The following is a 23344-nucleotide window of genomic DNA, read 5'->3' on the forward strand; positions in this document are numbered from 1 at the left end:
ATTGTTACTTGCACGGTTGAAGTGTGTCTATTCGTTTGTATCGTTCAATTGAAGACTAGATTCACGTCACAGCCCTCCGATCGAATAGAAAAAAAAAGGTTATGTTTACGAAGGGGCCTCTCTCGCAAACGATATTTAATTTCGCTTGAAAATAAACCGTGAACTTGTTGAACGCGTCTGGTTGGTACCTGGGTCCGTTTCGAGCTTGATTTTGAAAATCTATATCCGAGTTCTCTATTTACCGTAACCGTAATTATATAGGCTCTATATTGTATCTGATAGGAAGACTGGTGTATCTCGAAGAAGTACGTATTAAAACATATTTACAGAAAGAAGATGGATAAGGACGTAAACGGAGCCAGGTATCGCGAGCCACGCGGTTCTTAGAAACGTCTGTCATCCGAGGGTTAACTTCCGGCTTGAAATTGTCACGTGTATCATTAACCGCGCGTTGAAACGATTGATTGTTTAAAAGAAATATGAGAAATCTTGTTATACGTTACCGTTACTTTGATGTTTGAAAGGTGAACAGCACGCGAGACGACCTTCCATGTAAACAGCATCGGTGGCCAATTAGAAAAGCGCCAATCACAGTTCGAGATCTAGATTTAAAAAGAAATGGCTGAACGCTGGATTAATTGGCGATCGATACGACGGTCATCGAAATCCAAAATCCGCACGGGAGTCACGGAACCGTGAATTTCAATGAGAAAAAAAATGGAATTTCCGTTTTTACCTGTTGGACAAGTTTTTTCGGAGATATATATGATATAGATTTACCCGGGGGATGGATTCGAATGACGCTCGAATAATTGCCGAGTTTCTTAAACCATGAACGTACGTAATACCTCAGAGCCATTACGATAACGATACGTAAAGTAACGAAAGATTTTGTGATTCGCGGTGTATCGTAGATTATTGCCGAGACAGTGGTAATTTCATACGACAAATAATGAAGTATATACATACGAACGCGAGTATTTCTGTACGTCGACACGGAGGAAATTGTTTCGAACCACGGCAGCCAGGAACTTTCGTTTTCCCTTTGTACACCATCCGAAACGGTTACACCGGAACATTCGATAGATATCGATGTATCTAATTTTCGCGCGGTTCGCGATTTCATTCGATAATTGGCGCCGCCTGTCGATCTTCGATTTCTAAACTTGTTCGTAGAATTAAAAAAAAAGAGAAAAAAAAAGAGGAAGAAGAAGAAGAAGAAAAAGAAGAAAGAAACAAGAAGACTTTTGTATTATGATTCCGGTAAGAAGAAGATTTTCTAAAATTAATTAAGGAGACCATCGACGAGCATTAAGGAATCAAATGATAGTTTATGTTTTTAAGACAGCCTCGAGTATGTCGTAAGGAAAACCGTACCGACCTGTACGTGAAAGTATACGTATCCAACAAGGGAACTTTAATCTTTCGATATATCGCGCGAATACGAGGGAATTTTCTTCGAGGGCACAATCGTTTCTCGCCGTCTTCGAACTTTAACGTATTTTACGATCTCCGTTGGACGGGCGTGAAGGGAATGGTGTGAAAAATCAAAATTCTACGGGTCGAAATTAATATTTTTCATGGCTGTAAAACAGAAAGGTAAGAATAAATGAAAATACGTTGGAAATTGGTCGAGGAAGGTTCCCCCGTCGAATAGGACGCGTATTTAAATAAAGGTTTTTAATACTTCAAGTTTTAACGCAATTTTCATCGAAGTCATTTTCAATGCGAAGACAGTCTTTTTCGTCTCGAAGTTGACATTAACTTATTTTACGCGCATCGAATGCTAGGACTGTGTTCGTATTATGATAGTTGTTAGCGGATCAACGTTTCTCGGTCGCTGGAAACAGGAAAAATAATCACGGGGATCGAATTTTTCGCGATGGGAGGGAAGAGAGAAGTACACATTGTACACGCTTACTGGGAAACATGTATATGTATTTCAAGACGTCTTTATGCAAAATTGATGAATGTTTTACGTGTACTGAAATGTTCCCTTTTAATCCTATTAAGACTTACAAAATATAAGTATTATACTTTACTTGTATATATACATATGTGATAAAAAATATATATATATACACCTGGTTTTTCATGTCATATTTATATTGTATCCTTGCTATTTCTTAATGTGAAGGTAGTCGAATTAACGAGTATGTATATTGTCTATTAAAAAAAAGAGGCATCAAACGTATTACCTTTATTTATCAAAATTATCGATTCAATTTATTGAACACTTTCGTAGACGTTTCTAATATTACATTTTTAACCTATACAAATAGAAACCAACACGACAATGCACCAATGTAACATGTACCTACATACGTATAGTACTTTCGCCACTAACATCCATTGCTTCGCTAAATTCTTGTTGAATGGATTTCTGTACGATACATGTAACATAGAAGGTGTTACGCATAATACTTGAGGTCCTTTCTATTACCAATAATTACATCACATGTTTATAAATAATATTTTTTTAAATTATATATTCTTGTGTACAAACTTTACTCGGATTTACAAAGATCAAAGGTAGATATATTAAATAGAAAAATACACTTTAAGCCAAAAATTGATACAATTTATACTGTATATACTTAATACTTATTACTTAAAATTATATTGTTAAATCATTGAGATCAGAAAATATAATTCAATTTTTATGTTTCCTGAAACTGCGTTTCTATAGATGAATAACAATTTCATTGGACGAAGAAGCTGAAATTCTGCTGCAACAAAATATTAAGGCACTTTCATGTCTCATTTGACGGTATCACGTTCAATTCAGAAGCAGTACTAATACTTGGTAGGGTGCTATCGCTCCAATCAGGATGTGGATAATTCCTTGGTGGGCTTGGTACATTCACCGGCATCCTACTTTGAACTCTGATATCATGGAATATATTATGGAATTGTTCCGATATACTAGAACCCAACAAATTATGAGGTGAATTACTTTTTATTACGTTAGACCCATGAATTACGCCAGACTTTTTTTCTAAATTTTGCTTTTTATGCAACGTTAAAGACTTTTGAGTATCCAAAGGATCTTCTGTGCGGGCTTTAGTCTCAGACAACTTTTCTGGGGGCGAACTTAAACTCTTGAAATTACGTAAATTATCGCCTCGTTTATGAATCAACATTACATCTTCTTTCCCTTTATCCACTGGAAATATAATATTATATGTACAACATCACTACAGCATATCTAGAACACACACACACATACACAAGACGTTTCATGCAGATATACCTATCTGACTATTTTCTGTGTAGCCAAAATCGTTGTAAGAAGGCAGCAATGTGAGCGAGGATTCGCCGCAAGGTAAACTAACGAATTCCAAATTAACAGAATCTTTAGTCTGAGATTCTTTGACATTCTTAGTTCGCTTTTTCGCCAAATTCCCAATATGGCTTTCTGAGGCGGTCGTTATTTTTTCTGGTTTTCGCATAAATCTCTGGTCTATATTTTTCGGTGGTTCGTGACCAACAGTAGACAAAGAAACATCTGATATATCGTGCCAAGAAGTAGGCGAATTAGATTCTCGGGTAGATGTAGAAGTTGGCGAGGAACACGCAATACCCCCGTGTACCAATGAAATTTGAGGATTAGTACTTTCTTCGTGAACGTACATATTTAAACTACTCAGTTGGTCTCCAATCTGATTTTGCAACTCCCTGTAATATGTCAAAGTTGTTTACTACGTAAATCCATTAAGACATATTTGAATTGAATCAATTGAAATCAGACTAACTTAATCGAATTCCGAAGTTCAACCAACAATGAATCCTTGAACGTGCATAAAACTGACAATTTATCTTTCTCTAGTGTAAGGTATTGCACTTCTAAATGCCTTTGTCTTGCAAGCTCAGTTTGTTCAGCGAGATTCGTTCTCAAATCCGATATGATTTTTTGAGAAAATTCGTGACCCTTCATCCCTTCTTTTAATTCGGTTATGGTCTTCTCTCTAGTTTGTATCGTCTTCGTTGCTTCCTCCAATTCTTGTTTCAATGTTTTCACAGTCGTTTCTAAGTCTAATTGCCTTTCCCGAGCTTCGTTCAACAGTATGATTTGTTTATGAACTTGTCTATTCGAAATAAAAAAAACCTTTCAAATTAGATTCAATATTCAATTCTGTCGATATTTTTAGTTGTTTCTTTTGTTAAAATAATATACCGTTTCAAGGAGTCACGTTCGTTGCGCAACGTTTCGCATGCGGCATTCATTTTCCTGCTTGTTTCCTCCAACTGGAGTGTGCTTGCTTCCAATTTCGTTCGAAGTGCTATGGCTTCTGAATCCTATAAACAAATACTCTGTTAATATACATTATCTTAACCTTTCTCTAGTAGTTTCCAATAAACGCACCATGACAAATGGTTTTTCAAATTCTGTTGATATTCTAAGCAACACTTGTTCCATATCAGTTAATATCTTACTAGCTTTGTCATCTTTTACCAAGTCCTCTAACTCTTTCATTAAAAATCCTAATGTACGAACTGGATTAAATGCTCCGAATCTGTCATCGTTAGAATCAAATATTCCACCACATTGTGCCCCTCTATCATAGACTAAAATAGAATCCACAGAGCTTGGAAGCGATGTGGTGGATGGATGTGGTGTACGTGGTGTGACTTTTATCTGCTCTTCTAGTTTCTTCTGCGAAACTGATTGTTTAACAGGAATTTCGTCCAAATGTTTATGCTGTATACAATAAATAAATGAAACATACAATGCCTTATCAAATTTATATGCATGAAACAAACAACTTGCACACTAACTTCATGCTTTCAGTAACTTACAGATTGCTTCTTCGAGTCTTTAGCATCAGATACATGCTTCGATGACTTTGAAGTAGGAGCACGTACTGCAAAATGTTGTAAACTTTGTTTCATAGTTGCTTTGTTTTGTTCCCTTAGCACTCTACCCCAGCTTAGATGAGAGTCTCCACTGTTACCAGGCTTCCTTTTCTCTTCTACTCCTTTATGACCACTGCTGACCATTGTTGATGTACGTTTACGCCCTGTTGCTTGGACAGTAACTTCAATCAAGGTATTACAATTGTCAATTAAGACCACACCGTCTGGAGGTACTTTAGAAGTAGACTATAAGTATATAAACATAATTAATTTCTGCAGAGTATTAGATCCGTATATAAATAATCTTCCAAATTAAAAATTACCGGAAGTTGTTTATTCTCTATTGTATTTTTGTCAGATTTAGTGGCAACAGTTTTGCATGTAGCATTTGTCTTGCTGCTCATTATGCTAAAAGATTTAAAAAAAAACAATTTTAATTTTTCCTAAATATACCGAAAATAAACCGATTTTTGACAGTTAGGATTCGTCTAACCTGACACTTGGTTGAATTCACATTTATTGGATATCGGAAAACTCATCGTAATAAGGTATGCTGTTTACCAACATATTTGTCATAACTCTCAAAATATTATATCATCTTACATGATTAAGTAATTTAAAGAAATCATTTTGTCCGAGTAACATGTAGTGAATTACGAATTCGTAAACAGCATAGACAAGCACATGTATGTATATATACAATGTGCACTATTAGATTTAACCGTCATTTACGGTTTCATTTAAATTATATGTTCTTTATTCGTTTTGAATGTAAATTCAATGCTACATGTAAAATATTATTTTCAACTGATTAACTTTTCGCACATTGAAGCGGTCAAATCATATAAACGCGCGTTTAGAAGTAACCCACTAACGTAGCTAGTATCAAATTTCGATTTTAACAGGCATACCTTCTTTGGCTTGATAAGTGAATTATTTCTTAAATGTAAATTACATAAAGTAGGGCATGGAAAGTAATTGTTTTTGTTTAACAGAAACAGAACTTTGTTACATTTGTAATAAAGTTTTATTTACGAATTATCATACATTATATTACTAAATTTAAAACAAATATAAATCCTTTGTAGATATAAACATTTGTACATAGAATTCTGTTTACATTTAAATTATGTAGTGTAATTAAACGATTCTGTTATCTAATTACACTATTTATTAAGTTTTAATAATATATTAAAAATTTCGCTTCTGTGTTCACCTAAAATTTCATAAAATTGATCAAAAAATAATTTTGCAGATTCTTCAATGTATGCCTTCCTTCTCTGTACTGCAGCTAATTTATCTGTTGTTTCATTCAATTCTTCAGTAATTGCTTGTCTGTCTGGTATGGAATTTTGTAGTTCCTTAATATCATTTTGTAACACTTTTATTTGTTCCTTTAATTTTGCTTCTTCATTCTTAAAGTCTGTTTTAATTTTATTAATACGACTTTTCTTCTCTTTAATCTCATTGGCAACATCGCTACTCTCATCTTTCAAAATTCTCATCTTCTCCTGAAGATCTTCCAGCTGACTGGAATCTAGTTCTATTGTATGTTCTTTTTCAGTAATTTGTTTCTGCATTAGTTCTTTGAATTGATTCATCAAATCAGCTTTATTCTGCAATATTTCCATAATTTGGGGATCCAAAATCCCAGTTTCTGGCATTTTTAATTCTTCTAAATCAATGCCCATGTCACCATTGAGGTGCATCAATATTTCTTTATTATACGTTAAAATTACCTTTGTTAAGTTATGATTAACTGATGCTAAATTAATGTCCATTGTAAATATTTCTTTTTCTATATCCTGTAAATGTTCATCAAAATGCTGCATATAATCCTGTATTTTTTTGCACTCTTCTAGTACTTTATCCTTTTCTGTTTTAGACATTGGTTGCTGTTTAATTGCTGAAACTAATTCGTCGTGATGTACCTTTTGCAAACGAATTTGTTCACACAAAATATTGCAATCAGCTTTCTTTTGCTCTGTATCAGAGATAATTGTTTTTATATAATCCTCTTTTGCTCTAATATCAGCTAATTGCTTTTTCTCATCATTTTGTAAATCCATGAGCTTTCTATGTAAGCATTCAACTTCTTCATCAATCTTACATGCTTCCTCTTCAACAGCTTGGAATTTAGCTGCTTCTTCCTCCAATTCAGACCGTGCAATATTTAATTCTTCTTCACTAACCCCATGTTGATCTTCAAGTTCTTGCAAATATTTCTCAACCATTGCTGCTTCTTCCTCAAGTTTTACATCATTCCAAGCATTATAGAAATCGAGCATAGAGAAGAAAGTTTTTTTATACATATTAGCCTGCCTTTCATCACCTACGAAAGGCAAGTTATCTAAATTATAATTCTCAAAAGCTATTTCTCTCACTTCACAAATTTCCACCAACCAGCATATCCATCGTAAAACATTAGGCCACGAGTGCATAGCATTAGCAGTTTTTAACCATGATTTAGTAATAACTCCAGGATAATGTAACTTTTTGGCAATTTTTGGCAATTCCTCCACATAATTATTAATTGTTAGAATTGATTTAATGTCCACCGTTTTAACTAAATAAGCAGAAATTTCTACAAACATTTTCAAAGTAACAGGTTTTATGCTTCCATTGCTATTAAGCATTAAAGTAAGTTTATTCGTATTAAAATATGTATCTATTTTATTGAGCATATAAGCCTGATAAGTTTTATCTGTCAAAGGTCTTGTATCTTTTTTAGAACCCTTAGCACCCAGGCTGCTAACACGATCAGCAGATAAAGATCTACGTCCTACTGGAAGAGCTGAGTGAAATCTGTTAATGTTTCCAATTGAACTGAAAGCAGTATGTTTCCCTGCACTTTTACCCGGTGTCATTGGAGTCGCTGTTCCATGACGAAGAGGTGTTTTACCTATATAAAAAGAATTTTAGCAATTGTAGATTCATTACATATAAATTCACAATACAGGGTGACCCAGGTTTTTTCGGCAAAACTGCGAGACACTCTGTATATAAATCTTCAACTTGGTAACATTTAACGAAAGAGATAATCTTCGTTTACCTTGGTACTTACCTCTAGTACTTGTTCTGTCACATGATGAAGTTCGAAGTCGAGCTCTGGGAATCTGAGAATTTTCAGCAGAGGATATAGAAACCTTTGGTTTTAACGTTTGAGGCCTCCTTGAATCATTCCGTGTTAGACTTTTTTCTTCCCTGTCGAGCGTGGATATTCTAACTGGATTCGTAGATGACCTACGACTCATTGAATTCTTGTGCATTTTTAACAAAGTAACTTTAAACTTCTCTTATGAAACGCTACCTCTAAATATTTTGAATTTCATCGTTGCGCGCTAAAGTATACACAAACAACAAGATAGGTAACGCGTGTTATTCGTATAACATGGTAAATCAGGGCTGTCGAATTGGAAGCTTGCAAGTTCTATAGTGACTTTCTCCTCACGGAGAGTTACTCTCTCCATATCTACTTTCACCTGTTCGTATTGAACACCATTCGTGTTATTCACCAGAAAAACTATGAAAGAAATGCGGGTTTCACCTTCCTTCATCTCATTTTTGATACTAATTTGCTATTGATCAATATGTCACATTTAAGTAATTAAAACTATAATCAAAATCCCTAGCGAGAGATCTTCTCTTGTTCCTATATCGTTCTAGGGCTCTTCTGGGATTATTATTTACGAGTTACTAGTGTGAGGAGAGTCAGTTCGAAAACTCTAACCTACAATTAATAAGATGAGAACATTATAACTGTCTAGTGATAAAAAAGTGAACTAACATATTTGACATTTGTTAGATAGGCTAGAAGAGTTTGATATATAAGTCATATAAGTAAGTAAATAAAAAGTTTTAAATGTTATATTTATGTATTAAATTCATTCTTCTTCTAGCACAATTACAGAATTTACTAATACAAAATGTTAAAATCCATGTCTAACACGCTTTGTAGCGTTAAAATACAAAAGGTAAGAGTGGCCAATTTATCTCATATTCTATTTGATTTTTATTTATAATATACAATGTAAGAGAGAAAAATTTACTTACATAGCACTTAAGGTTTCCTTTATCTCAAATATACTCTGACTCATTAGAACAGAAAATTCTAAGAGATAATAATTATAAGAATTTGGAAAATGAGAAATGTACAGCAGAAAATGGAAACCAGGAGAAGTGAGTACAAATGAAAATAATTTAGTAACACGTCAGTTTGTTAAAATTCAGTTTTTAATTATTTTATAATAATTGACCTTCTTATCTTAGATACTTTGAGGAAGCACATATTAAAATAATAACACCGCATTGTAATAAAAATGAACCTTTGGAGGTGAGAAATCCTAGCACAACAGTTAAAAACAGAGTCAATGAAAAGTATAGTATAACACCTAAAGTAAAATGGACTGAGGTAAAGATATATTATCTATAAAATCTTTATAATCAAGTTCCAAGCAATGCTCTGCAAAAATATATAATTATTGTCATGTCATACCACAAACAATTAATATTATGGTTTTACAATTATGTAATTTTATACATTACTGGTAGAGTCCAAAAACAGTATTGGCATTTCACATTGGTGTCAATATAGTAAGCTGGGCATATGTAAATTCTACCTTTGATGTGTTAGAATGGAAATGGGAAGATTGGTGTGATGAAAAAACAGTAACTACTACTACATATGAATTAATCAATACGGTGAGTATTTAGATATTTTAGATATACACTAAAAACATCTTCCGATCATAGCTAACTGTATTTACTATTTTATATTAGATATCACATATAATTACCATGTTGCCTACAGCTGATACTTACGTAATAGAAGACAGTACAGTTTCGGCGAGATCTAAACATATAAAAAAGATGATCATTCAACAGCATTTGGCCGTTTCTATAATGTCTTGCATCCAATTAAAAAATGGTATGTTCATACCTTAGTAGTAATATTATTTTCCCACTCGCTAGAATATTAAACACAATGTTCCTTACGTCTGTCATCATCAGTAACAGAAAATATATACATACTGCATCCTAAGACAACAGCACGTTGGTTCAAGATGATCGTTGGATCTGAAGCAATATCTACAGAGCCTATTGTGACATCGTTGCTAGAGAATAAGGAAGGCTATAATGGAATAAGTGTATCTATAAGCGAGAAAATCAAAAAGGACTATATGGAAATGAACAAACCAGAAAGAGAACAAATTAACTGGTCTCTATTAAAAGCCATAACGTTTTTATCTATAACTGGGGAACGGGCGAGGTCAAAAGTTTCAGGAAAGCAATAATGTAAATATTGTAAGAAAAATAAATTGACTTTACAAAACAAAAGCTTCATTAATGTAACTGGAATACAAGAAACGACGCGCAAAATCTTTGCAATCTCTGATTACGACGACTCGATCAGAGAAGCGGTCGCTGTGCTCGCCGAAAGGGGGACGGAATGGAAAAACAAAGTGGATACTAATACGGAGTAATGCGTGATAGGTGTACAGGTCCATTCATTTATTATATATTAATTTTCATTATACTATCTATTCATAGTACACTGTACGTCTAATGTTTCTCGCTTCTCGAATACGAACTCGCCTCGGGCAAATAAACAGACAAGTAACGTTTCGTCACAATGGTAATGGGGCGGATGATTCGCATCCGCCGAATATATACGTGGTACGCACCATCATGGACACCATTTTGAGTAAGTATACGAGAGCAAGATGTCAGAGTAGTGACTGTTTCGTGAACATATAGTCAACGAATTTGTACGATCAACTAAAAAGTACAGGTCTCGCGATCTCTCTGCGCCGAAACTTCATAAATCGTCAAATTAGGTAAGGCTCATCGGAAAAGATAGTAACACCGCTACTTAATCCGGCAGTGATGCTGTATAAGAAGCATGTAGCTACGTATCATTGTCTAATCGAGTACGGGTAAAGCACACCGCGTAGATACCTCGCTTGTTGTACGTGTCCCCGGAAAATTTCGCTTTTCAGTGCGATCAACATCGACCACCATCGACGCACCACTTCCAACTGGCAATTGCCTTATGAGAGAACCAAACGGAGAAGACTGTTCATTCGATACGGAAACGGGGATGAATTAGTATCCATGATGCGCACCGATTCGATTACCACTCGCCTACGTTCACGTGTGCCGGAAAACTTGTGCCTCTGAACCGATCGCTCCTACCAAGACTAGTACGAATCTAGACCGCGGATATTTATGCACTTAAAGCTGGACTGATTCATGGAGATCATAATGGTAATCAAAATTAAGTTTCAAAGGTAAACACCTCGGTTAACACACTGAACGCCGAACGATTTCTACATCAAAATACACAAAATGAAAAAATCATTTGATTGAATTGTATTAGTATTGCACGTTCATATAATTGAATATCACTGCATTAGTTAGCATCATTTATAGAAATGTTCAAACAATCGTTTCGAGTGACCTATAGTAATTCGATTCGGGTCACCGGTGACCCATGGCATTCAACGTGTTAAACTACTCGTATCATCGAATATATTCAAGTTTCTCAAATCCATGGACACTAAAAATGCATAAAATCCGCAGCCCGCGCACGACGGAAACGCAAATGGACCGGAAGTGATACCAGCCGATCGAAGCCGATATTTCCTGACGTGTCGGTGGTGCTTGCACGGAAACAGAAAGGCGATTCGCAATGGAGGACAATTGGAACACCGATTCCCGTAATTCGGCCAGACAAACGAACGTTCGGCGTGCGCCGACTGATTTTAATCAAGGATCCCCCGTTAATGAACCGACGCTTAATTCATCCCGTTTACCGGTCCCATGTAATCGCGCGTATAAAACGTGCCTATGTACGTGTCGAACAACGAAAGCACCAAAACCACCTCCGGCACCGTTTCACCGCTCTCATTGCCAATGGACTACGGATTCACTAAACTGTCGTCGACATGACAGTGTACGCTATACAATAAAACTATACGTGAGATTGCACGCGCCACTTTCTCGCATAACTCCTGTTTTACTCGCAATCGCATCGCTGCCAGGTTAACGCAATTTATAATTATTAAAGTAATACCCGATCAGACCAGCTGGAAACGAGTCTCGACATATAATATGTATATCGACATATCTAATATATAATTCTGTGTATATATAATATATCTATATGTATATATACGTATGTGCACGTCTGTTTTTTTTTTACGCTACAACACATCGTGAAACGGAAAAAACGTTAAGTACGTTAGAATAGTTACTATCTTCTTCATCATCATCATCATCATCATCATCTTCATCATCATCATCTTCATCATTTTTTTTTGTTTGTTTGTTTCGCGGTATCTGTTTTTTTATAGTTTACACGTTTTTTTTGTAGCTCGAGAGAGAAAGAGAGAGAAAGAAAGAAAGAGTGAGAGAGAGAGAAAAAGAAGAGAAAGAGATAGAGGACATTTTTACGCAAGCGTATACGTGTATAAAATCTAACCAGCTTAAAACGTACATACATCTCTCGTGGACCGCGCGCCGGCGAGCAATAGCACCAGCTCCGCTCGTACGTGCGGAATCGATGCGGCTTTGATCATCGTGGAACGGAACAGGGACAGAGCCGCGAATCGATCTCGATGGAATCATTCTCGCGATTACAATGGACACGCGGAAGTCGGTCAACGGTTGTAACGTCCGACGAGAATTCTCCATCGAAATCCGTCTGAACGCGCGCGATCCGAATCGGCCGATGAGAGTGAACGTATCCGGAAACCGAGTGCAATCCTCGCGAAATCGGTTCGGCGCGCGACGAATCTCGAGCGTCGCGTGTGAAAGCTCACTTTCACACGTTCGCCGATGAAACGATAACGCGTTTATTTCCGAGAGAACGGATCGCGCTGGCGGACAGAGAGGATTTCGAGAAACACTCCGCACGTCCGCAAACACTCGAAGCCGCCCCGCAACGATCCCGCTAAGCTCGAAGCCTGGTCGAAGAGTCGCGGATCTCTCGCGACGGCACGTCCCCGGCTGTCGCGACGATGTCCGAGCGTGTCCACGGCTTGTCGACCACTCGATACCCTGATTGTGTGTTACAATAGCGTAATTGCCTTTATTCTATTCGGCGTCGTCCTCGCGGACAGCCCCTCCCCTACTCCCCGAGCTAATACACGGTGCAATTCCATTAACAAGACGATCGACGGACTTCGGCCGCGCAACAGTCTCGCGCGGGCACCCCCGAAGTTCACGCCGCCGGCCTGCGCCCGAATTTCAAGGACGATCGTTTAAATGAAAGCTATCTAAGCCAGTCTTCCTCGTGTTCCTTCGACGCATCCCCTCGTCTCTACAAGGACGTCGAGCATTCTTTACGCGCTCGCCTCGGACTTTCGTTTAATCTATTCGCCGGAAACGGGTGACGTCTATCAGATTTTCAGTAATACAGGTAACCCTCTAACACGGTAGATGACTTCCATTATTCTAAGGGATAGTTTTGAAATGTTCGACGAAATCGTGTTATCTGTAGTAGTGTTAGAAAGGTCACGATCTTATGGTGTTAGAGGAACCGTGTTGGTTGGAACCGTTTCTTATCGTTAGGAGGGTTGCCTGAATTGTTGATAGAAGACGGAATAATACGCGAACAGCCCGTTCCCGTTGTATTCTCTAAACATTCATTGAACGAGCAAGGAACGATTCTCCGGTCGGTGTACGTCTCGGATCCGAAAGTGGGCTCTACGGGGCGAGGATATACGGAAACCGGGAGCACCTGTTCCGCTTGTTCTGGTTCCGATATCAGGCATCGTTAATTCCCCTGGCCTGCGTGCGATACGCCTCCCAGCTGCAGACGAATCGCCGACGGTGCGCCGCGTTACATCATCGCTGTTCTATTAACCCATTAACTCGCCGCGTGTTCTATTTCGACGAGACCATCTGAAATTCGTTTGCCGCTCGCGAGCGACAATGGAGAATAACAAAAGCAACGGTTAATGGGTTATCAGTTCGCGGCCCGTCGACGGCTTTATGCCGTCGGCACTGTATTAACGTGGCGATCCGTGGGTGTCGGGGTGTCCTTGCGCCGCGGTTTAATCGACGTTGTAGTGTTATAATATTGATGTAACGTTACGATTATAATATGAATTATGTGATATTGTAATTATGATATCAGTAATGTAATATTATAATTGTAATATCAATACTATAATATTACAATTATAGTATCAATACTGTAATATTATAATTATAATATCAATACTATAACATTATAATTATGATATCAATACTATAACATTATAATTATAACACTAGAACTACTAAGCAACCAAGACATTGTAATGTTATAATATTAATGTTGCAACGTTACGATTATAATATGAATTCTACGACATTATAATTATAATATCAATACTATAATATTACAATTATAATATCAATAGTATAACATTATAATTATAACACTAGAACTACCAAAAAACCAAGACATTGTAACATTATAATAGTAATGTTGTAACGTTACGATTATAATATGAGTTCTATGACATTATAATTATAATATCAATACTATAACATTATAATTATAACACTAGAACTACCAAGCAACCAAGACATTGTAACATTATAATAGTAATGTTGTAACGTTACGATTATAATATGAATTCTGACATTATAATTATAATATCAATACTATAATACTATAATTATAATATCAATACTATAACATTATAATTATAACACTACCAAGCAAGTTGACTTTCCAAAACCTTTCTACAGAACCAAGAGTGCCTCCATCGAGACTTCGACCACTCAAAACTCAGTTTACATATCACTATAACAACTTCATTAGAAATTTCTTAGAGAACAATCAATCATCTCCCAATAACTGTAAAAGAACAATTCAGCAATGGATCATTCTGATCTAATTCTAGTGACAATACCAACACTATAACGTCATAATTATAACATTACAATAGAGTCAACACTGTGATCAATATTAACCGATAATATCCCGTTCATCGACGCAGCGTCGTTTCTTCCCATGTTCGGCGTGACAGAACTAAAAACCATGGACGAAATGCGCAAAGACCCCGAGCGACCCGCGCGACTGCACTTCCAACGCGCTCATTCGTTAACATATACATTCTATCGTTTAATGAGATTCAATGAACACCCAGCGAGCTGTGCGACGGCACCGCGCGTGTTAACGATTATCCTCCGAACGATCGCGCGGCGACGCTCGCCCGCCGGGCGTTTCGTGGACGTCGACATTGGTACAGATGGAGAACGGAAATCGTGTACCAGGAACGAGACGAGTTTACGGCGGTGCATCTTCTGCCCCCGGGGGTGGCGGAGCGACCGCGTCGTTACGATTCTGGACATTATCATTCGATCGAATACCTCCGAAAGCGTTCCTCCGGTGTCCATTTACAGTGGCACCGTCGCGCGAGCATTCCTCGCGAGTGGATACCGACACTAGGCTTACGGAACGCGTCGAATCGACGCATATTGGATTTTAGAAATATTATTTTCATTCATCATTCATCAAATCACCGAATCTCCAGTTTCAACAATCTGAATAAACGCATCGATTCTTTTAATAATAGAATGAAGTGTAATAAATGCCCGTGAACCTAGTGCCAACTTGGTAGCAACAACTAGTTCGATACTATCTGGTCACTGTGAACATAGTATCCGTTCGTTAGAAATCCTCTCGAGACAGTATTATTACTCTAAACGTGTTAGCGTCTCAGGCAAGAATACCGGTAGTCTTAGCTATTAACCCTTTGCACTCGAAAGTTTCTCAATGGAAATATTCCACGTTTCCTATAGGTCATATTGTTTGAAACTAATTTAACGAGAATTCATAGATAAATTAAGCAACAGAGGTGTTTTATTTAAATATTTCACGTAGCAATGCAAACTTGACTCGATACGAAACTGAAGTTGAATATTTCATATTTCAAATTAACCCTTTGAACTCCGCAGGCTCCGTGCACCAGTTATAATATTAAATATTTCAATGAATCTTAAAGAAACTACCCCAAAATTATTGGACTTTCCACACATCCAAATTTCGTACTGAGAAGGGAAATAAAAGAACTAGTTCTAGTTTTAACCCTTTGAACTCTGTAGGCTCCAAATTGCAAATTGGTTAATCGCAAAAAGAAATCAGGAATCATTTCGTCCCGTTCGGTAGTTCTAACATTAAATCTTTTCACAAGTAATAAGCAAGACACGAGAGATACAGTTACAAACAACATGGACTGGATCCTTTCGATCCGTTTCACCCTGTGATCCGATGGACACCGACGAGTTGCTCTCTAAAATGAAATAGGAACGGATGAGAACTGACCGATCGGACTCGCGTCCGTTTCGCTGGCGTTCTTGCCAGAGACGCGTGACACGTGTACCTTAGCGATGCTTCTCTAAAACGGGCACGTAGAATGCACACGCTCGCCGGCGCGGCGGACCGAGGCCAACCATCGATCAACGATCGGTTGAAGCTTCCCCGATTGGAATCCGGCTCGGTGTCGCGGCTCGAATGATTTGCACGAAATGCTAGCGAGCGGGCGTCGCGCCTATGCCCGGCTGTCACGCGATTCGCCGTCGCGGCAGCCCGTCGGCCTGACCCCGCCGCGTTCACACGCGGCCAGAAATATTTCGTCGCATCGCTAATGGACTAGATTGCCGAGAAACGAGAGCCGGCCTCTCCGGGATCGGCCGCGGAATGCGACCGGAAACACACCTGGCGTTCACCGGTCCGCGGGTTCGTGTCGGTGCGAACCGATCTTCCGACGGCTCGACGTGTAATTGCTGTGTACGCGCTTCGGAATCGGTATACATGTTTGATTGTTTCGGCGTGTTAACCCCTTGCGGACGGGAATTCTTTGAACCTTTAACCCTTGGCACTTCAGGTTGTTTTGTAATCTATCAGCAACTAATTTTCATAGTATTACGAAAATTATAAATGCTATGACATTTCGATCTTTTAGTTTCCTTCTCAGTGCGAAATTCGGATACGGAGGATCGAATAATTTTAGGGTGGTTTTTTAACCCTTAGCACTCCAGGTTGTTTTGTAATCGATCAGCAACTGCGACTAATTTTTATAGTATTCCTAGCGAAAATTAGAAATGCTATAACATTCCTTCGATCTTTTATTTGGATGCGTGGAAAATCTAATAATTTTCGGGTAGCTTCTTTGATTCATTAAAATATTTGATTTATAACTGGTGCAATATTGGAGCCTACAGAGTTCAAAGGGTTAAACACCGAATTCTGGACTTTCAGATGAAATAGGCGACGTTATTTAACTAATAAGAACATACGTAAATTAACGAATGCTGCGTGATTTATATATATTGAATCATTTGTATTATTGCAGGTAATCTAGCTGATTGTCACCTTAGCTGGCATTATTTATAATATAGAAGTGTTAATAATCATGGTTTCATTGAGTGAACTGTAGTAATTCGATTTGGGTCACCGGTGACCCATGGCATTCAACGTGTTAAGAAACAAAGGTACTTTATAGTTTATCGAATGACTTCTCGAGTGCAAAGGGTTACATTGGAACTACGTAGCAAAATGATCTCTTCTCCAATTTCCGAATGAAATTATCACTAACATAGTTTCGCTTGTAAGTTACACTGAACATCAGAAATTCGAACATATCGACTATAATTTCCACAATCACTAAATCGTACTAACTACCAAGTAGCCCAACATTAAAAAAAAAAAGCATCAATCTTTCTTCGAACACCCGAATCCTCCGCTTTCCGGTTAGCAAGCAGCTCGAGGTTGCATCGAACCGCAAAGGGCTAAGTTCGCCGGAAGCGAAGCCCGTGCCAATACGAATCCTCCGCGAACCGTGTCGAAACGCGGCGAATCGAAGGTCTGGCTTGCGCGCGTCCCTCCCCCCGCGGCGCGGATTCATTCTCGCGACGGTTTCTTCGGTTGATTTAATCGCTGATTACTTTCAATGACGATGACGCGAATCGTAGAGCCGCTCGGACGAAAATTTCGCCGACGACCGCGCGCATGCAAATCAAGTAATAAATTACTGGCTCGGTCGTCACGTACACATACACGCGCACCCACAGCACACTATACGTTGGAACACGTATATACATATATACGTAGCCATACATACACACACGCGCATACACACATATACATACGTACACACAGTGACGCATACACGCAGACAACAATACGGGTTCGCTCGCGTACAGCCACATGAACACACTTCGTAACAGACACGCGTTACACAGACGAATTGGGCAACACACAACACATGTAAGGAACCGCACACTTGGTTAGAGATACATACAATATAACTTGAACTGGGTCAACTCTACTTAAGCGTTTACACTTAATTCATCGAATGTTGGCTCCGCACAAATAAGTACTCCGTCTAAATATACTTTTCAATTCGGTGTGCGAGAATAGTCTTCCGCTGTATACATATATATGTATATATACGTGCGTGTATGTGTATGTCTCTGTGTGTGTGATATATGTATACATATGTATATATATGTATATATATATATATATATAGATCATAGATACACGCCGTGTATCTGTTCTCTCTCATAATTGCCCGATTTCCTTCCTCTTATTCGTCTATTATTTCTTCCCTCTTCTCGTTTTTTTGCTTCGTTTTCCCGTTTTCCTTTTCTCTAATTAAACGTTTACGTTCGAGTCGCTGATCGGAGGCTACTAATCGTCGGTAACGATGCAATCGACAGTCAATTAACGTCCGATCGATCTCGCACCCCCGGAGCGTTTTCAATTCCAACGGTATTCGGTTTCCAGGGTTTTCCCCCCGTTCTTCTATTTTTTTTTCTCCTCTTGGTTTTCGTTATTCTTTCCGCTTCTACGTCTTTCATGTCGGTTTCTGCTTTAGTGTTTTCGGAAGCTGTTCGTAATAAGAGACATGTTCTGTCGCGTACATGGACCTACGTGAAAGGAATGAAACACTCTGCCGAAAATAATATCACAGCCTGGAGAGACACGGTGGAAGACTGAAAGACCGCGGCTGAAAGATTCGCAGAATTCGTGAACGCTCGACGATCGGCAGGGAACGGAACGCGGAAATAAAGAAAGCAGAGAGAGAGAGAGAGAGAGAGAGAGAGAAGGGAACGACAAACGGAGGATGAAATTAAAAACATGGCACGGTCGTTAGAATTCTGACTGGACGTTCCACGCTGCGGTACTCTGTTGTCTCTATCTTGTCTGTGTGCGTGTACGTGTTTGTGTGTGAGAGAGTTCATCCATTAAAAAAGAAAATCAGCGAGAATAGGTTCGTTACGCGTCAATGACGGTGGCCTTGAAAAATGATCGACAACGCAACCTTCGCTGACAAATACCGCGAATCGTTAGCGCCCCTTCGATCAGTAACGAGCGAGGTACGTGCTGTCGGTTTCAGGGACTTCGAAAGCGTTTCGCGATACATTGAATAAAGACAGAATTCATAAACGTTGCAATAAAATGGTCATTATATATACTCGGCGCATCAGTGTTCATTTAAAGAAAAGAAGCTAAGACGCGGTGAGAATATTGCATTAACCCTTTGCACTCGGATGTTTTTCAGAAATGTTTCAACAGTTGATGAGATAAAGATTTTCGTAAATTTTATGGGGAAATTTTAAGAGGAAGCTGTTATATCTCATTTCTTAAATTAATGCATACGAAGTATATTGACACGTTGAACGCACGTTAGTGGAAAACAGAAAATGTATAATATTAAATCATTTAATTGCATTACTGTTCTAACTGAATGTCACCGTATTAGTATTATTTATAATATAGAACTGTTTTCATACAATAGTTTAATTGAACTATAATAATTCGATTCGAGTCACCGTCCACCCCCATAGCATCCAACCTGTTAAATATCAAATTTTATAGCTTCACTGTATGAAATCAAATCATGTGAGTCACCAAATGATTTGACACAGCAAAACTGTAAACTTTGATATTTAATATTAATCCTCAATGAACCGAATTTTTTGTCACGATTATAACAAAATCTATGTAGTACAAAATTAGTAAATATCCATATATGAATACGGATTAACAATATATTCAACAGTTTTAATAATTTCATCAAACGAATATATTTCGTAACTCAATTTTTTAAGATTACTTCATTTTATTCACACTTTGAGTGCAAAATGAGATAAATCAACAAGATGCCACTATACTGACACGTGACTTCAAAGTTACACGAGCCTATAGAGGGTTAAACTTCGTGCAATGCATCAATATACGAAATATTGAAAGAAAACAGTTCTCTTCCTCGCATCTCATTCGAAAATATTGAATATTTCCGGTGAAAAACTTCTCGAGCAAACGGTTAATACACAACAGAAACAATCTTCGACGATTTGTAGATCCGTTAACACCGACAGAACATCGCTCGCCCGTTTCGCCGGCAGAACCCTGTCGCTGGTTTGCTCCGTTTCCCCGTATAACGTACGCACTAGTCTCCTCCTCCTCCTTCCCCCGTGATTGTGATATTATTTAGAAAGCTTACCGTTTATATAATCGAGTCTCAGTCGCACAGTAAAATACATAGTTCCGTAGTAATAAAAATTACACCGGACCGCGTCGGCGGTCGTCGCGAAGAGAAAATGGCGCGCGACCGTCCGCGCGGCCGTGAAAGAGTGACTAGCAATACGCACGTTGTTCGCGCGACCTTCGAAATTTTTCCTTTTCTCAATCCATTCCTCTTCCTCCTCCACCTCCTCCTCCTCCTCCTCCTCCTCTTTATCCTCTTCGTCGTCGTTTTATCACGATGCTAGACGTATATCGCGCGTGTATAACGTGTATCGTAAACACGTGTAACAAAAATAGGTTCATAGGTTTCTTTTGGTCGAGTTCTGTTACCAGGATTCACCGATAAGACACACATGAACATCGCCGAAGACCCGAGTGTGTCCAGCCATTCTTCCTCGAGTAAAAAGATTCGAAGAGGCAAAGATTACGAAGGGTTTAGAAAAATGTCGCTCTCCGGTTCGTCCATTCTTCCTGTTACCGTTGTCGACGGCTCCGTTGAGAAAGCATGGCCGGGCACACGAACGTGTCCACGTTTCGAGAAGTAGAGCTGCTTCGCTTTTGTATGTATGTGTGTGTGTGTTTGTGTATGTTCGTTTTGTATTCGCGAATGGTACCGGTCGGTTGTTCACCGGGTTATCCATGAAACGGTAACGATAAACGCACGAGAGAAACGGTGTGTACCGGTGTAACGAACCGTGGTGACACGTGTGTGCTGTTCCGTCGGTTTTTGTTTCTTCATTTCATTTGTTGAAAATATATAATATATATATTTTATGTATATAGCGATGTGCGCCACAGCAAAGCGTTTTCTATTTTTCGTAACTTCTTACGCTTTCTTTCTTTTCTTTTCTTTTCTGTTTTTTCTTTTTTTGGTTGTTTTCGTTAACAAACAATCACATAGGCGATAACAAATATAAATAATATACGGAGAATCGATTGAATGGTTCGGCGCAGCCTGGTTGTGCGCGTTCTATGAACGATTTAAATAAAAACGGTTGTCGTTAATTGTGCGCTACACAAATATTATTATATGTATACATATCCATATGTATAGTATAATTATTATTCATCGTAATACTTTCGCGTTAACTTAGCAAAGAGCAACCTCGTTAACTTAGGAACATGGGAGTTAGGAATAATCGTCCTGTTTTAAATGTAACAGAGATGGTTGGCTTTCTACTCTCGGGCATCGTTAGACGGAGATTAGACGGGACAGCGGATATTCCGAGAAACTATGACAATATCCACGCCCCCCATAAATAACCCATAAACCCCCAAACCCCACGCCGCCGCCTATGGTTTCTGTTGTCTTCCGTTTGCTGTCGTTTCAACATTTACTCGAAAAATCTAACTTAAATGCCACGTTCTCGTAGAAAATAGTTACTGTTCCTCTGTTTTACAAATTAGTAACATAGATACGCTAGTAATTGCTCTAACTTGCCTGTCGTGCTCTTTGCCCTATGCACCGTAAAATTCGCCTAGCCGTACCGCCGTACTCGGCCACGGAATTATCATCGTAGAAACACAACGACCATCGGGATCATTTAAAACGTGCATCTCCGTTCTAGAAATCTTCCCGCTGTTAATTAAGCTAATATTTCCACAATAAGCTATAATATATAAAACGCATATACGTACGTATAATACATATATGCATACATATATATATATATGATATATATAATATATATATATATACATATCAATAAAAACTCTTCTTCGACTGTACGAAGAAAAAGAAGAAAAAAAACATAACGCAACGATACTGTAACAGTATTGACGTTCCCCCCGGTGAACCGGAAGGGACCGTGTCCAAAATAATTTAATTAATCGAATTAACGGGAACGCCGTCGTTTAGCCGGTAATTACACAGGCTCCCCGAGTAATGTGTCTAGGTATAAGAACAGATAGAATGGGAATGAAATGTACATAATTCCCCGACATTCGAATCCTGAATCGCCTCGATACGTTGCATCGATCCCGAAGTATTTCTTTCCCTTTCCTTCCGTAGTACGATCGTATGGACACAACCCTTCCTCCTCTGTTCTCCAATTAATATAGGTTTCAAGTATCGCGTCTGCCGCGATGCGATCGAGCACACGACAAGATAGGGTAATACTTGTTGATCCGATGCAGTCTTTAGAGATAGAGACAGAGACAGAGTAAGAGTGACAGTGAGAGAGAGAGAAAGAGAGAAAGAAAGAGATAGAGAAAGAGAGAGAAAAAGAGTATGTGTGTGTTGTGTTCCATCAGTACCGTGTGACGTGAATTGTGTACGAGCGGCTAGGGAGAAGCCGTCTACGTGATCGGTTAGCGTCCTGTCGTTCCTTTCAGTATATGTTTGTATGTACGTATGTGTATGTATATATGTATGTATCAATGCATGTATATATGTATGCATCTGTGCATGTATGCTGTATGTTGTGTGTATGTTGTGTGTGTCAGAGGTACAAACTTGGTAACTATTAAACGACGATCCTTACTGGTACACGTCTAAGTGAACAGTCATTACGAAAGTCGACTTGAGATGATTACTTGAAACACGCGGATGAGATTCATTTTAAAGTGGGTGGTACGAGTTTTTTTTTTTCTTTGTGTTCATCTTACATTACTGTACCAAAGTCGTTCAGCGGGCTCCTTTCAGTACAGCAGTGCAAACGTATCACTACTTGCGGACAGTTCATCGGATATCGGTTACGTTAGCTTTGCTGCCAAAGATTTTGACTAGCTGATCCTCGTAATCGTCGATATTACGCTTCATGAGTTCCATGCAAGGCCCAAGTAAGCGTTCGAAAGCTTCAACGTCCAAAACTGAAAAAATTCCTTCTTAAGCACCGGTGCGTATCGTCGTGCAGCCCACTTCACACGCTCGTCAGTCGCTCGTCGAATACAGAACACCATTCATACTCGTCGAGAGAAACAACATGAGAACTGATTTCTACCGGATGCGTC

At 38.5% G+C, this 23344-nt stretch overlaps 5 protein-coding genes across 9 annotated transcripts in view; 1 reads left to right on the plus strand and 4 right to left on the minus strand.

Moving 5' to 3' along the window:
* The window catches only part of LOC116424060 (uncharacterized), a 203627-nt gene extending 202549 nt beyond the window's left edge, over positions 1–1078 (minus strand). For 3 of the 4 annotated variants that reach the window (XR_012999835.1, XM_076372739.1, XM_076372741.1), the window contains exons 1-2: positions 737–887; positions 504–602 (exon numbers count right to left, since the gene is read on the minus strand). The gene's annotated coding sequence lies outside the window, so the exon portion shown is untranslated. Of the gene's footprint in view, positions 1–503; positions 603–736; positions 888–969 lie in introns of those variants that run through there. The other variant, XM_076372740.1, reaches the window with a different exon arrangement.
* Positions 1079–2353: 1275 nt separating this feature from the next.
* LOC116424057 (uncharacterized) lies at positions 2354–5769 on the minus strand. Its single transcript, XM_031969980.2, has 8 exons — positions 5351–5769; positions 5181–5265; positions 4801–5103; positions 4367–4702; positions 4178–4299; positions 3756–4088; positions 3254–3678; positions 2354–3166 (listed from the first exon to the last, which is right to left on the minus strand). Exons 2-8 carry the CDS (start codon positions 5259–5261, stop codon positions 2754–2756), a joined length of 2013 nt encoding a protein of 670 aa, XP_031825840.1. The 5' UTR covers positions 5262–5265; positions 5351–5769; the 3' UTR covers positions 2354–2753.
* On the plus strand, positions 5331–12360 carry LOC116424059 (uncharacterized). The gene is made up of 8 exons (XM_031969982.2): positions 5331–5405; positions 8524–8697; positions 8757–8831; positions 8915–9036; positions 9127–9268; positions 9409–9558; positions 9637–9784; positions 9868–12360. The coding sequence occupies exons 3-8, from the start codon at positions 8784–8786 to the stop codon at positions 10149–10151; spliced, it is 894 nt and encodes a 297-aa protein (XP_031825842.2). The 5' UTR covers positions 5331–5405; positions 8524–8697; positions 8757–8783; the 3' UTR covers positions 10152–12360.
* Ndc80 (kinetochore protein Ndc80) lies at positions 5875–8537 on the minus strand. The gene is made up of 2 exons (XM_031969981.2): positions 7922–8537; positions 5875–7759 (listed from the first exon to the last, which is right to left on the minus strand). Exons 1-2 carry the CDS (start codon positions 8124–8126, stop codon positions 6024–6026), a joined length of 1941 nt encoding a protein of 646 aa, XP_031825841.1. The 5' UTR covers positions 8127–8537; the 3' UTR covers positions 5875–6023.
* Positions 10348–23344, minus strand: part of Pka-R2 (cAMP-dependent protein kinase type II regulatory subunit) — a 30965-nt gene continuing 17968 nt past the window's right edge. For both annotated transcript variants that reach the window (XM_031970008.2, XM_076372737.1), the window contains exon 8: positions 10348–23203. In XM_031970008.2, coding sequence (XP_031825868.2) covers positions 23073–23203 — 131 coding nt within the window. In that variant the 3' untranslated portion in view covers positions 10348–23072. The remainder of the gene's footprint in view (positions 23204–23344) is intronic.

Source organism: Nomia melanderi, chromosome 12 (genome assembly GCF_051020985.1).
Source record: "Nomia melanderi isolate GNS246 chromosome 12, iyNomMela1, whole genome shotgun sequence".
Taxonomy (NCBI): Eukaryota; Metazoa; Arthropoda; class Insecta; order Hymenoptera; family Halictidae; genus Nomia; species Nomia melanderi.